This window comes from Bactrocera oleae, chromosome 4, assembly GCF_042242935.1.
Source record: "Bactrocera oleae isolate idBacOlea1 chromosome 4, idBacOlea1, whole genome shotgun sequence".
In the NCBI taxonomy this organism is placed as follows: Eukaryota; Metazoa; Arthropoda; class Insecta; order Diptera; family Tephritidae; genus Bactrocera; species Bactrocera oleae.
The window spans coordinates 20101516-20116090 of record NC_091538.1 but is presented as its reverse complement, the minus strand read 5'-3'; the positions used below and the strand labels follow the sequence as shown (position 1 = coordinate 20116090).

At 32.9% G+C, this 14575-nt stretch overlaps 2 protein-coding genes across 2 annotated transcripts; both read left to right on the top strand.

Annotated features, from left to right (window-relative positions):
• Positions 1-61: 61 nt before the first annotated feature.
• Positions 62-1062, top strand: eEF1beta (elongation factor 1-beta). Its single transcript, XM_070107671.1, has 2 exons — positions 62-252; positions 373-1062. The coding sequence occupies exons 1-2, from the start codon at positions 173-175 to the stop codon at positions 959-961; spliced, it is 669 nt and encodes a 222-aa protein (XP_069963772.1). The 5' UTR covers positions 62-172; the 3' UTR covers positions 962-1062.
• A 342-nt stretch (positions 1063-1404) lies between these two features.
• Positions 1405-13479, top strand: LOC106614526 (invertebrate-type lysozyme 3). The gene is made up of 3 exons (XM_014230317.3): positions 1405-1670; positions 12824-12994; positions 13060-13479. Exons 1-3 carry the CDS (start codon positions 1601-1603, stop codon positions 13269-13271), a joined length of 453 nt encoding a protein of 150 aa, XP_014085792.1. The 5' UTR covers positions 1405-1600; the 3' UTR covers positions 13272-13479.
• The last annotated feature ends 1096 nt before the right edge of the window (positions 13480-14575 follow it).

Sequence of the window (14575 nt, the reverse complement as noted above, 5' to 3'; positions counted from 1 at the left end):
ATAAAATATTGTTAGTTTGCAATTGGCAACACTATAAATATTAATTCCTACATAAACGTGCGACTATGCTAAATCTTTCCGGTTGTCAAATTTCTCAAAGGTTGCAGCACAATTCCAGCGCTGCTAATTTTTTATAGTCAAAGTTTAAAGAAGACTAATAAAATACACAAAGATGGCTTTCGGCGATGTCTCAACCCCACAAGGTCTAAAGGAATTGGAGAAATTTCTTGCTGACAACAGTTATATTAGTGGGTAAGTGTTGTGGAAGTGTAAAGTTGACAGCGGCATGCAGCCGCGCAGAAAGTGAGGTTATGTTATATACGTCGTCATGTCGGCAAATGTTTTAGCAAATTTATCGCATATTTTTTTCAGATATTCGCCAAGCAAAGCTGATCTCTCGGTGTTCGAAGTTTTGGGTAAAGCACCAACCGGCAACTTCCCACATGTGCAACGTTGGTATCGCCACATTGCATCCTATGAGGCTTTTGAACGTGCTGCCTGGGGTGGCTCTCCATTGCCACAAGTTGCCGGTGCCAAGCCCACAGTTGCTGCTGCACCAGCTGCAGCTGATGATGACGATGATGTAGATCTCTTCGGCTCTGATGAAGAAGAAGAAGATGCAGAGGCTGCACGCATACGTGAGGAACGTGTTGCTGCCTATGCTGCTAAGAAATCGAAGAAACCCGCGCTTATTGCCAAGTCATCAGTATTGCTGGACGTCAAGCCCTGGGATGATGAGACCGACATGAAAGAGATGGAGAATAACGTACGTTCTATTGAGATGGACGGCCTTTTGTGGGGTGCCTCAAAGTTGGTGCCAGTCGGTTATGGTATTAACAAATTGCAAATTATGTGCGTTATTGAAGACGATAAAGTGTCTATCGATTTGCTGACTGAAAAGATTCAGGAATTCGAAGACTTCGTACAATCCGTTGATATTGCTGCCTTCAACAAGATCTAAGCAAGGAGATAACCGCATCCTTTTGAAATTAAATTACTTTTTTAAACTGATGAAACGAAAATATAATAAGAAGCAAAGCACAGCAAAGTGTATTTTTTAAATTATTTGTGTAATTGCTTCTGTCATTTTAGAGTTAATTTTTATTGGTTGACATAATTTTTTGCAAAAAATACACATTTGTTGCAGAAAAATCCAGCAATGTGAAAAATTGTTTTCCTTGTTGTACAGGGTGTTAATTATCTTTAAAAATTTACAGAGTAAAGAGTTCGTGTCTAAACTCCTCTGTTTTTGTGCTTATAAGCCAAGTTGAATCGGAGCTTTTGCTTCAGCCGCTCTTGCTACTATTAAGCTTATGCTATGGCGCGTTGATTATCTGCTGATCAACCCATGCACGATCTTTCTACACAATCAATAGCTGAACGCTAAATATTCGCAAACATTTCGTGTGCCTGACTCAGTTGTTTATAAAACGCGAACGTGAGAAGACTGCTAACGGAACAGGAAAATCAAATCGCGCTTAATCACCCAGCTCTCAGTGTAGTGAAGTTATATCGACTCAATACATAATCGATAAAAACACTTTATTAAGTCTGTACGAATAAAAACTGAAATAAAAAATCTAAATAAACAATCACCAACATGTACTACGGTAAATATTTGATTGCTGCGCTGTTTTGTGTGGGCTTTGCTATGCTGATCAATGCACAGGGTGAGAATAAAACTTGATTATTGTTTAATTTTATTTGTGTTTATATTTCTGTTTGTGCACCTGAGGTGTGAAGTGGAGACAGCTAATGATATTGAATTGTATGGGAAATACACACATATATCTATGTATACCGATTGTGTTAGTTTTGAATGTTAATGTGAGTAAAAATATGCAAATTATTAGCAAAGCTAGAAAATAAAACCGAATTATAGAATAAATGGTATCGAGAAATGTACATTAGTTTTATTATGAAATTATAACTGTGAAGCGGCTAAATGGCAGCAAGTCCGGCTTCAGCGCATTAAATTAACATTTGTTCGCGCTTTGATTCTTTTGTCTTAATTTTTAATTTCTTTTCGTGTGTTTGTATTTGGCACACAATGAATTTCTGCTGCCATTCGTTCAAATATTATTTATTGTTTGCTATTAATTTGTTAATTTGTAGTTAAATAATGAAAACTTGTATTGTCGCATGTTTTAGTGAAAAAACAGGAAATGTTTTTGATCAATAATAAGTATTAGCAAATTTCAGATACTGAAATAGTATATATACATATAAGAGTATAACTTACATAATAAAAGAGAATTTGGAGTTTATTTTTTTTATTTTACAAAAGTATTAAGAAGAAAATGAAGAGATTTCTTGTTTATTAACTTAAAGTATACAAAGATGTACTATTTACAAAAAAAAAAAAAAAAAAAAAAACAACCTTAACACAAATTTACAAAAATTACTATTTTTAATTTTTCTTTATTGCTCACGGAAGGAAAGGAAATTTCCTGAAAATTAATTGACAAAAATTATATAGCTGATTTTGCCAAATAATTTTAATGCAATTTCCGTTCTTTTGCAAATCTGTTTTTGATTGTTTTTGTTTCAAAGTAAAATATTTTATGTTTTGAATGTGAGTTAAAAATCCGCGTCAGTTTGTTGGCACACATCCCATTTGACCACCGTTTTTTGAACACCGACAGTTGTTGTTGCAATATCTAGTTTTAAAGCTTTACTCCGCCTTAAAAATGTTTTATTAGAAAGGTTAAATATGATTAAAATTAGTTCCTAGATTTGATGTTTCAGTGTTAGAAGTTAGCTTTGAGGTTTTTTCTATTTTAATTAATATTCTTTATAATTTTTTATTTAATTACAACTCTCTCTAGCATTTTATTTGAATTTACCGTACAATTCTTTTTTCTTTTTTCCTGTGCTACCATTCTCTTCTGGTAACAAAAGCTAAGCAAATTCTAGCCTAACCTAAAGTGTAGTGTGTTGTTTTTGTAGCAAGACCAAATATGCTTTTATTCTTAAATACCAATTTGATTGGTCAGATTTTCATTCTTGTTGCTCTCTTAAAGTTTTCGCCTTAAAGTTTTTCCAATTTAGTTACTTCTTAGCATTGTGTATTAAATGACAGTTCTTGCATAAATAATAATATCCTATTGAATAATAATTCATGCATGAGTGTTGCAATCAAACACCAAGCTTAAATTATATATATGTAAAATTGTATATAACTTAAAATAAAATAATTGCTATCAACGTAAGCAGTATTCCGGCACCTATAATTAGCAGTCTACCAACTGAAAAAAATAAATAAAATATGACAAAGCTGCATTAAAAGAATTTCATACTTAGCGCAGCAATTTGCCCGCCGTGAGAAGCTGTTCGCGTATAGTCAATTAATTCCGATAAAGCATCTCTTGCGTGATTTGGTGACACGTCAAAATACAATAAACATTTTTGTTGAATTTCCCAAACGTTTTAACGTCTTGGTTTTTACAGAATCGCGCAAAAAATCCCCAATTTTGAATAGTAAACGGATAAAATTTATATAAAAATTTTATAAAACTAATGAAGGAATCAAATACATAGGAGAGAAAAAACGAAAAAAACCAAAGCTTAATTTTTATTGCAGATGTAGCAAAAATAAGCAAATAAGTGTATGAGCTATATATGTATGTATATGTGTATCAAAAGTCGAGTCTTATTAATAAGTTTTGATGTCATGCGGCGCAAGCGAGTCATCAACTGGTTGAATGCCAACTAAACTTCATGTTTTTACGTTTTCTTTCGACTTTTTTTTTAATTTTTTCTTGTTTTTATTTTTGTGCTTTTTAATTTATCTTTTTTGTACTTTTTCTTTTCTTCGTTTTAATTTAATTTAATTTTTTCTCTGTCTTTGTTTAGTTTGTTGTAACAGAATTTATTATAATATGTTAATTTCCATAGAAATTAATTAATTATCAATTCTTCGTCAATAAAAAAACAAATGTAAATAGTTAAGTCAGCAACCGTTAGATTGGAAATAAGTAAACTAATGGTGAACAACCTCTAACATAAACATTTATATTTGCATATAGAGAAATATTTATGATATGAAGCGAAAGAGCGAACGTATTTTTGGCGAAATTATATTAATCTTGCTGTTTTAAAGTTAACAGCAGTTAGTGAATACTACAACTGAGCTTTCGAAATTTGTTATTTTTAATTTCTCAAATTAAGCTTTTAAAATTAGTTTTATTTGCTGTGTTAACCAAAAAATCATTATTTTGTAGCAACACACCTCTAATACATAGAACATGTGTGACCATATGGTATGTACTTACATATGTATTCACAACATGCAAATATAATCATTGCGTGTCCTATTTTATGAAATCGGATTAAATCGTACTTAATCGAAAAGTATTAACAAAATACACAGAAAAAATTACGCCTTGATTTCGCCTTCGCCATATTATATAAACATACATGCATGTATAAACACATATCATAAATATAGTTGTACATACTTTTTTATACTTTGTGACATCAAATGTTAATTTTCGCTACAAAATAAACCGCTTAACGTCAAAGTTCAGTAGAACGAATTCAAATATAAACAATAACACGAAAGTTTATTTACAAACATAATAAAAAAATTATAAATAAAATATATAAACTACTATAATCAGCTAGCAACAGATAAGCTTTGTGAATAAAACGCTTTTTTTGCAATTATTTTGACATCAAGTTTTACCGTTTTCTGACTGTACCTCTGAAGACAAATTGTTAAATAAAAGTTAGTTTTATTTCGTGTTTTTTATTTCATGTTTGAATAATCTTAATCACACTTTGTAATGCTCTCTAGTATTTAAATTATACTTCCAAATTTATGACGTTCTATATACGAGTAAATCAAACTCCTTATATTTAAAGATTAAAAAAATTTTTTTTTCTTACTATAAGTCTTTTTTAAGCTCCCGACTTTTAGTACTGCTAAATCTTTAATCCTCCAAACATTAGACCCATTGTGCGCCCAAGTGGCAACCTATGAAGCCTTATTCAGCAACTCAATGGATTTGATAAAATACTTGATATTTTGCCGTCCAAGCTGACCAAGTTCAAATGTTTTTAGTTGGAACTTTGGAAGTCGTGGAAGATAATATAATTTCAAGCTTCTCATCATCATTCCTACATGCTCTTCATTCTGCCGATTCTACTTTACTTAGTTTTAGTTAAGAGACTTACTCTACTCTACGGTAGTTCAGTGTGCGCTTTCTACAAGAAATACTTCTAAGATAGCTAAAAATTGGACCAAGAGTTGATATCCGACTATTATTGTTAAAAAATATTGCTGAAATGTATTGAAGGTTATTCTGCAGAGTTGGTCATCCTCTGTCAGATATATAACAGGTTTTGTTCCAAGTACGGAGACCCGACTATCAAGAAAATAATCTGAAGTTATCATTCATCTCAGGCTTTAAATTTCTGACCTCACTGAGACTGTAGTCAAACATAATATGTATGTAAAAATACTGTTAATACTTCTTAAAATAGAGTTTATCCATTAAGCTTTATATTTGTATATATATTTTTCGGTTTTTTTACACACTGCTCATAATTAGTTATGCGAGACGCGTGTAACTTGTCACCCTGTTCATTTTGTTCACGCTCGTAAATAAATCTTTTCACTCAGATCAAGTAAAAAGAATCGACCCTTTGTTATGTTTTTAGCGATAGCACGTTCGATTGCAACAATAATTCGAAAACATATTTCTAAATTAATGGATGAATATATTTTGTTGTAATAGAAAACAAAGACCTTTTGTCAAAGTCATCTTTTTATCATATATGAAGGCACGATGGAATTCCTTTTACGATTTAAATTCCATCGCCATACGCTTAAGAAATTATAAACGTGTTAATGATGCTAATGCGATGTCAGTTGCTGTACGTCAGGTCCACCATTTGCTTTCCCAAAATGGACCCCTCTTTGAATTCAAATTGAAGTCAGTTAAAGTCTCGCTGTATTTTTATACTCTCGCAACTTGTTGCTACAGAGTATAATAGTCACTAATCAAGTGAGATATAGGGTTATATAATATATATATTGTATAAATGATCAGGTTGAAGAGACGAGTTTATATCAGGGTGACTGTCTGTCCGTCCGTCCGTCTGTGCAAGCTGTAATTTTAGTAAAAATTGAGATTTCTTTATGAAACTTGGTACAAATGTTTCTTGGTAGCACTGCCCACTACCACGCCCACAAAGAGCCATTAATCAAAAACAAATAAATTGCCATAACTAAGTTTCACAATAACCTACAAAACTGTTATTCGGTATACAGGATCACATTAGGGAGGGGCATCTGCAGATTAAAATTATTTAAAATGTGTGCGCGGTCTCGCCCCTTAATATGTTAATGTGCATGTGTCCTAAACCACTAAAGCTATAATAACAAAATTCACTGAGAACAAATAATTTTAGCATCTTTATCGACGGTACTGTTAAAAACTACTAAAAGCGCGATAAACCAAGCACCGCCCACTTTTAGGTGAAAACCCATATCTTGGGATTTGCTTAACCGATTTCAACCAAACTCGGTCCATAACATTCTTCTCATATTTCTATGTTATAGTGGGTGAAATCGGATTACAACCACGCATATTTCCGATATAACACCATTTAAATTCCATCTGATTTTTTCACTTTCCAGTATGCAAATCAAGCAACAATGATTATATCTGCGTAAAACATTGCGTGAATAATGCTTTTAAAATATGCCAGTTTTTAACCAAAAATTGTCTAAATCGAATCAAAACTGTTCAAGACTGCTGGCACATACAAGTAGTCTTTGGAACTGTGACGATCTCAAGGAAGCGTTCTTGCCGAAATCATCGCTGTTTCACATAAGTTGCTGGAAAAGTAATGAAAAACTCAGTAAAAAAGAACTAATTTTGTTGTGCCCGATAGAGAGTCTTATATTTAAAATAAAGTCAAAATAAATTTTTAAGCGACAGATTGAACAAAAATATCTCATATGCAAAAAGGAGTTTTAAGGGACCTGCACTATGAGGCCAGCCTGTATTAAGAAGCTGCACATCGTTTAATTTGAAGAAACATTTTAAAGAGCTTTTCATTGAAAATACCAATGTCATTAAACTGAAGCTATGATCGAAAATCTCTGGAAAATTGTTTGGGGTCCATTCTAAAGATCTTAATCGAATAACCCTTTAGAGCCCACTGATAGTTTGAAACCGTTTATGTAGAAGATCCATCATAATGTCTTTGATTTAATATAAAAATAAAGGTTTCTTATTGAAGTTAAGTGATTCTACTACTATCGCCGAAAAAAAATTTATAAAATTCCGATAAATTCCGATTACGTAGAACAAACTATTGTGGATTATACAACAAGCCAGGTTTTTTTCTTGAGTCTGATTTTGTAAGAACGCAGGATTAAGTCTTAACACTACGAGTACTCAAACTAACTTAGATCCTATATACTAGATTCTAATATATATATACTAGCTAACCCGGAAAGCGATGTTTTGCCATATACATTATTTTTCGAAATAATTTTTTCAGGAAATGCTTTTAAAAATAACTAACAATATAGGTGTGTGGGCGATGTTAATATTATTGAAAGAGGAGTGAATAGTCGGTAAACTACAATTATTATATGCGATTGACATCTTATGGATGGAACATAATAATATAAAAATTTATAATAATATGTATTTTTCAACGCTGAATCATGAAAAGAAATTGTTGTCCAAAAAGTTAAAAAAGGTGGTCCACCATAACATTTAGGGGTATGAAAAATAACTGTTGGTAAATTTTCGAACTTACCCGATAAGCACACTAAATCTCATCTAAATCGGTTCAGCCATTTCGGAGTTTGGCAACAAACACCGGGACAAGAGAATTTTATATATAATATTAGCTGTTTTCTAAATTCATTTTAGTAATTACATATTTTTTTAATTCAATTTGCATTTCACTCCCAAATGAGCTCAATCAATCGGATTTATATCGGATAGAGAATATTCAAGTTAAAGTCATTAATTTGCGTCGCTTTTATCATTTTATTTACATAAAAATACTCTAATACAAGTATATATATGAATCAGTGTATTGAAGACCAACTATAAGATATGAAATTTAGTATGTTTATTGACCAGCAAGGCTAGTTTGTTAATTTGTTGATGCTTCTAGCAATTGAAGATGAATGAACTTGATGCGCAGCTAGCGACTCGTTTTTCAAAGTTAATGGATATTTCTGGTATTAAATATATGTACGAGTATGTCGCTGGAATTCAACTCGACCGCCCCATAGCTAGCTAGTAGCAGCTGCAACTGCTATTATGACACGCCACAGCGAGGCAAGAACATTTTCGCATTTACAACGGAGTAAGTGTAAAGTTGTCAAACTAGCCTTGTTTGTAGGCTAGTGCTACTATATACTCACATGTGAGTGTTTCTGCGAGCATTGGTAGTATGGCTTTTGTAGTTTGGAATATGTACCGGTAACGGCGCAGTTGGACGTAGACGAAGTTCATGGACGCATGTACGAGCAACTTATTAGCTAGAGAGCTTGCATGCGTCACTAAATATGTTAACCAATAGGAAATTTGAGCTTCGAATATTTATGAAGTTGAGTTTCTCATTACTGTCATGAAACCGTGAGCCATTTGCTGTTTTTATCTTATCTTATGTTAAACAAGATATATTAAGTTTGCCTCGAAGTTTGTAACAGTTAGAATCAAACGTCGGAAACCCTAAAAAATATACCATAATTATAAATGATGACGTGATGAACCAACGGTGTAATCCCCGAACAAATTGTTCAGATCGGATAACTATCATATAGCTCGTTCGATCAAAATTAAGTTCTTGTGTGGAAACTTTTTTATTTGTGAAGAGTATAGTATAGCTACGGTGCAGCCGAAATCAACGTTTTTTTCATGTTTATATTTTTCTTAACACAATAACCAAGAACTATACCAAAAAAAAATCATGGATTTTGGCTTTGCTATCTAAAGAGAGCAATGAAGCTCTTTAAGACCAGCTTGACCTTTTTACTATCGAAATGCATCTAGAGAAAAGTTGTGTTTAAAAGTTTTTGCTTGATTATATATACATATATCGTATGTATGTACATCTGATGACGAATATTTCGGTTAGCTTGTCATCATAGTCGATCTCTACAGATAATTACACCATCTTAAAACTTCTATTTATTGCACATTTTAAAAATGATTTGCAGAGTTACTTGAAGAAAATCTTGGGGGCTTTAGTAATAAATTTCAACCTTAAGAAGCTCAGCTTCACTTGAACTTATCGCAAATGACATGATAGTGAATGTCTTCTAAGGGCCATTCCGAATATCCAGTATGAATACTCAATTCAATTCCTGTATAATATATAACGATTTTTTGGATGTCAGTCGATCAGAATATGTGCTCGCGGTACTGACATCATAGATCTCAATACTATATGCTTTAGAGCAGTTTCTAAAAGTATCGAGAGAAAGGATAAATGATAAAGTTTGTGTCGAGAAAAGTAGATGAAATATATTTCGCAACATACCGATACTTTTCAACACCTGATGTTTACCAGCAGCTGCTACTTTAAGCTTAGTAGCCGGAGAGGTTTGGAGTATTATAAAATAATACAATTATTAAATTATTTCACGTACTACCAGTTGGGTGCATCAGGGGTATATGATTGTTCTTGGTTTCTTATACTTAGATGTCGTTGAACTTTGCTCTCATCTAGAGGTGTGAGAGCTAATGTAAATCTGTAATTGTCACTATATTCAAAAGAGCTTGAAAATATTCCAACAGGTATGCTAATTTACATCACATACTGTACGACTGATCTTATATGCTTCGGAAATGCAAACTATACGCTTGAGTAGTCTATTTAAACGAGGCAATGCTCCTCACAGCAAACTCAAGATCAAGTTGAGCTGAGTAAGAGAAGCGAAAAATTGTAAAACAAAGTCCACTTAAATGTTCAAAGTCAAGCTTATTTTGTGGTAAAGTTTGCAGAAGAACTGGCAGGAAATGAGTTCCTCCACAAAATGTATCAGAATACCAAAAAATATTGTTATTTATGAAAAATAATGCAAATAACAGAAAAAATTGTATAATGATTGCTTATTACTCCTACCTTGGTGCAACAGTCACTTAAGTGTGCTTGAAGTTTTCAAGAACGGAGTTTATAATCTTATTTCTTCGGAAATCGTGGCAATTTGATTTATTTCGGGAATCAAGATAAAGTTTTGTGGTGTCGACATCCAAGTACGAAGTTGAGAAAACTGTTCAGAATTTCTGTACAAGAACTGTCAATAGCAAAACTGAGATTCCAATGAGAATAGTAATATCCGGATCTATTAAAACTGAATTATTTCCTGTTCTCATTCAGGACCATATCAATTATTGACATATTATTGGCAAATTTAGAGAGAGTATTTTTTTAAATCGAAGAAGTTACTAATTTCAGCACAAGCTAGTTAGTTATATGCAGTTGTTGTAGTATTTAAAATTATTTGTGTTATAGCTCGAACCATGTTCCAATATTAGTAATAGAGCGTCAATCAATATAAACTTATAAAAAACAATAAAAGCGTTAACTATAATCCTCCTCACAAGTGCATTTCTAACATCAACTGTATGTATAACAAAACTCTGAAAACGTAACTGGCTAACGGTTTACATTCAAGTCGAATTAAGGTTACTTAATAAGGAAAAAATCCCGTATGGCCGCTATATTCTATAGTGAAATGCTATGGGCGGTTCCAACAATTGAGCAGCTTCCTGGAGAAAAATGGACGTGTGCCAAATATCAGATCAATATCCCAAAAATTACAGACAGACGGGCATGGCTTAAGCGGCTCAGCTCGTTACGCTAATCATTAATATATAAACTTTTTAAGATCCGACGTTTTCTTCAGGGTTTTACAAACTTCGTAGCAAACTTAATATACTCTGTTTATGGTTTAAAGTTATTTCTGGTAAAGGTAGCTACTTGACAGGCAAGGTCAAAACTTTGAGTTCATTTCTGATATGAGAATGATATACAATAAATTAAATCAGAAAACCGGTCGAAAGTATTTCAAACTTGTTAGGTTTGGTTAGAGCGTTTGTAGAATAAAGTCGAGACGTAAATATAATTTGCAGGACAAACTCGGTCAAACATCTTCTCGTGTTATGAAACATACAAACGCAAAATGAAATCACAAATTATAACTTTCACGCTGAAATTCCCTGATTATTTTGTTGTTGTAGTTCAATATCATGCATCATAAACATAAATTAAACGAATTTATGTGACTGCAGCTAAACTTGTCGTAATTCAATTGAGATTTAGATTATAAACACATAAATTTATAATCACACACACGCACGTATATTTTCGACTAGTTTCGTCTTCTATATATTCCCCTTAAAATCCAGTTAGACTAGATTCTTTTGTGTCGCAATATTTTTGTTGAATTTTAATTTTGCATTTTCGAGCCTCATTTGATTCCAGGTTTCATTGAACTTTCAGTTAAATGCAAATTAATGAAAAATTGTTGAAATGGAATTTTCGAAATTTTGTAATGCAATTAGTTCAAATATAATTACATTTTTGATGTAATTAATTATTGAAATTTTTAAGCATTTGATAGCAACACCTTGAATATACAATATTTAACTAACCCAGATATAGAGTCGATGAGCTACCAAGTGGCACGAGCAAAAAAAACATCACGCCTTAACTCAGCCCATGAACACAGGGCCTGCAAAACTTGTAGGCACACATCAACACTCTGCCCTTCCCGGCCTTAAGGTTTTCATGATTGCTTGTTCATTTCACTTGCGTACTTTAAATAAGTTATTAGTAAAATAATCAAAATATTCAATATGCTTACGAAAATTTTACCATTTTAAAACTTTAAATATTTTTTGGGCTTGCATGTACTTTTAAGTAAAATTTCAAAAATTTGCAGTAACATTTTCTAAATAAAAAACTTCAATTGGGTATAAAATGCAATAAGTTGAACAAACTTATATTGAACAAGAAAATACGTTAACTTCGGTTGCACCGAAGCTATAATACCCTTACAAATACTAGTAATACTAGATCGTTTAGTTTGTATGACAGTTATACTCTATAGTGCTCCGATAATAACAATTTCTTTGGAGATCGCACCATTATCTTAGACAATAACTCATTTCAAATTTCGTAAAGATATCTCGTCAAATACAAAAGTTTTCCTTACAAGGCCTTCATTCTGATCGGCAGCTATATGCTATAGTGGTCCGACATCTGCTGTTTCGACACATGAGCAGCTTCTTGTGAAGAAAAGGACATGTGCAAAATTTCAAATCGGTATCTTAAAAACAGAGGTGTTTGCGTATATACAGACACACAGACAGACGGACAGGGCTAAATCGACTCAGCTGATCATTTATATGATATATACATTTTATGGGGTGTCCGACTTTTCGGGGTGTTACAAACTTCGTGGCAAACTTAATATACCCTGTTCAGGGCAAAAAAATTGTTCCTTGAGGGTATGTGTAGTTAATATGAGCCTTTGCATATATATAATAGTTAATCAAAATATTAGAAGTTTTTTTAAAACTATTACCCCTTAAGCTAAGATAATTAAAGAAGTGTAAAAAATTAATTTGGGTTAACCCATTCATTGTCAGAATTTTGAATGAATCTGTTATATGAAATAAGATTAAACGTACATATATAGTATGTGTGTTTATAACTGTACTGCGTATCTTTTGAACGACTTATAAAACTTGTCTATCATAAGCTTCGTCTTTTTATTGTTGTTTGGTTTTTTATGAAACAAAACAATCTCATTATCTTCATTTGTTATTTAAAGAAAAACCGGTCACCGACGTTTGCCTGGGGTGTATTTGCGAGGCCATCAGCGGTTGTAATCGTACGGCCACTTGTACTGGCGGCGTCTGTGGCCTCTTCCGCATCACTTGGCCCTACTGGTCTGACGGTGGTAAGCTTACGTTGAATGGCGAGTCCCCAGAATCGGAAACAGGTAAGTGTTTACCAACAACAATAATGAGGCACTAAGAAATTTTTTCCTTCCGCTCATCCTCACAGCATACGCCAACTGCGTAAGTGATCCCTACTGCGCTGCGAATACCATACAGAATTACATGACTAAGTACGCACAGGATTGCAATGGCGACAACCAAGTGGATTGCTTTGATTATGCGGCCATACACAAGCTGGGAGGCTATGGCTGCAAAGGCGAATTGGGCTACAATTATCAGACTACGTTGTCGAACTGTTTGAACCTGTTTCAGGGTTAAATGAGCAAGCATTTAAAAATTAAAAAAAAAGTGGCGCACCTTAGAGGTGTATAAATGACAAGTTGCTCATTGTTCAGGCTTGCTTTTATCATAATTACATTTATTTAGATTCTTCGAGAAGCATTACTGTAATATCAAGTATGAATTTTATTTTATTTTAAACTAATCTTATGCCATTTATTAATAAATAATTTTATTTCGATAATAATTGTATTTTATTTCACCTTATCAAAATATTTGGCTGATTATACTAGTAAAGTTGAGCATGAATTGAAAAAAAATTTTAGATGTTTTAGTAGACTCTGACATTTAAAATACAGCGCAATAATTTAAATGCAACACAGCTCCTATCAAACATTTGTGCAAAAAGATCATTTAATATAGTTAGAGACAGTTAGGATGCTCGAGAGTCGGAAACAGTCTTTCGAAAAAATTATAAAGTGCTTACACAAAGTATATGTTCAATAAAAAAAGATATTCCAGCTACAATTGACTTTAAACAAAACTAATAGTCAAACCACAGCAAATATACAAGTTATTATATTAGAACAACGTAGTGTAAAAATGTCATGAAGAAAAAATAAATATATTTTCTGTAAACAACAAGCCTTGTGTTGTTTTCTTTTTAATAACAGTTGTCACATATATAAATAAATTGACTGTATTATATATAACACACCTCGGCCTTGCGGTTCTATAAACATGCACTTAAAACCACTTAAGGATAAACACACAAAGACTGCATATGCAAACCATGTTGCGGAAGTCAGAGAACTAGCTATAACTGAAGATTATCCCGACACCGATGTCTTCTAGTAATGAGTCCTTTGTATCACCTCTATGACTTATCTACTCCATAGTACAACTTTTTATTTCGAGTCGGTAAGTTACGTTAGGTTAAGTGTTCAATCCTAACTGTGACCTCACTTAACAGCTTAGAACGCCGGTCTGTGTGGTACCATAAATTCTTCTATAATTGATCATAAGACTCTCCCAAATCGACCAAAGCTTTGAGCCTATCACAAATTTTTTAAGGCGGCTAATGTCAGTTTCGGCTATGTCCCCTGATTCGGCGAAGGTAAAACTGCCAAGATGTTTCAATTCTGTCGCAAAGAAGACTATATATGGGGTGATTAAGGTTAGATTTCATCTTAAAAATTTTCGAGTGCTTCAATCACCGCCTAATAATAACCCCATAAAACTACAGCGAGCAGAAAATCCGCCTATTGTTTATCTTGTCTCTTGCAGAGCTCTTCTCAGCAAAAGGAAAACATTCATTTCACTCAAGGACTCCTTGTGTAGGA

What these genes read in the sequence shown, in the direction of transcription:
- LOC106614526 (XM_014230317.3), top strand. Translation starts at nt 1,601, where the DNA reads ATGTACTACGGTAAATATTTGATTGCTGCGCTGTTTTGTGTGGGCTTT. An exon ending in TATGCTGATCAATGCACAGG is followed by an intron (nt 1,671 to 12,823) that starts GTGAGAATAAAA and finishes TGTTATTTAAAG; the next exon opens with AAAAACCGGTCACCGACGTT. An exon ending in GTCCCCAGAATCGGAAACAG is followed by an intron (nt 12,995 to 13,059) that starts GTAAGTGTTTAC and finishes TCATCCTCACAG; the next exon opens with CATACGCCAACTGCGTAAGT.
- eEF1beta (XM_070107671.1), top strand. Translation starts at nt 173, where the DNA reads ATGGCTTTCGGCGATGTCTCAACCCCACAAGGTCTAAAGGAATTGGAG. An exon ending in GACAACAGTTATATTAGTGG is followed by an intron (nt 253 to 372) that starts GTAAGTGTTGTG and finishes TATTTTTTTCAG; the next exon opens with ATATTCGCCAAGCAAAGCTG.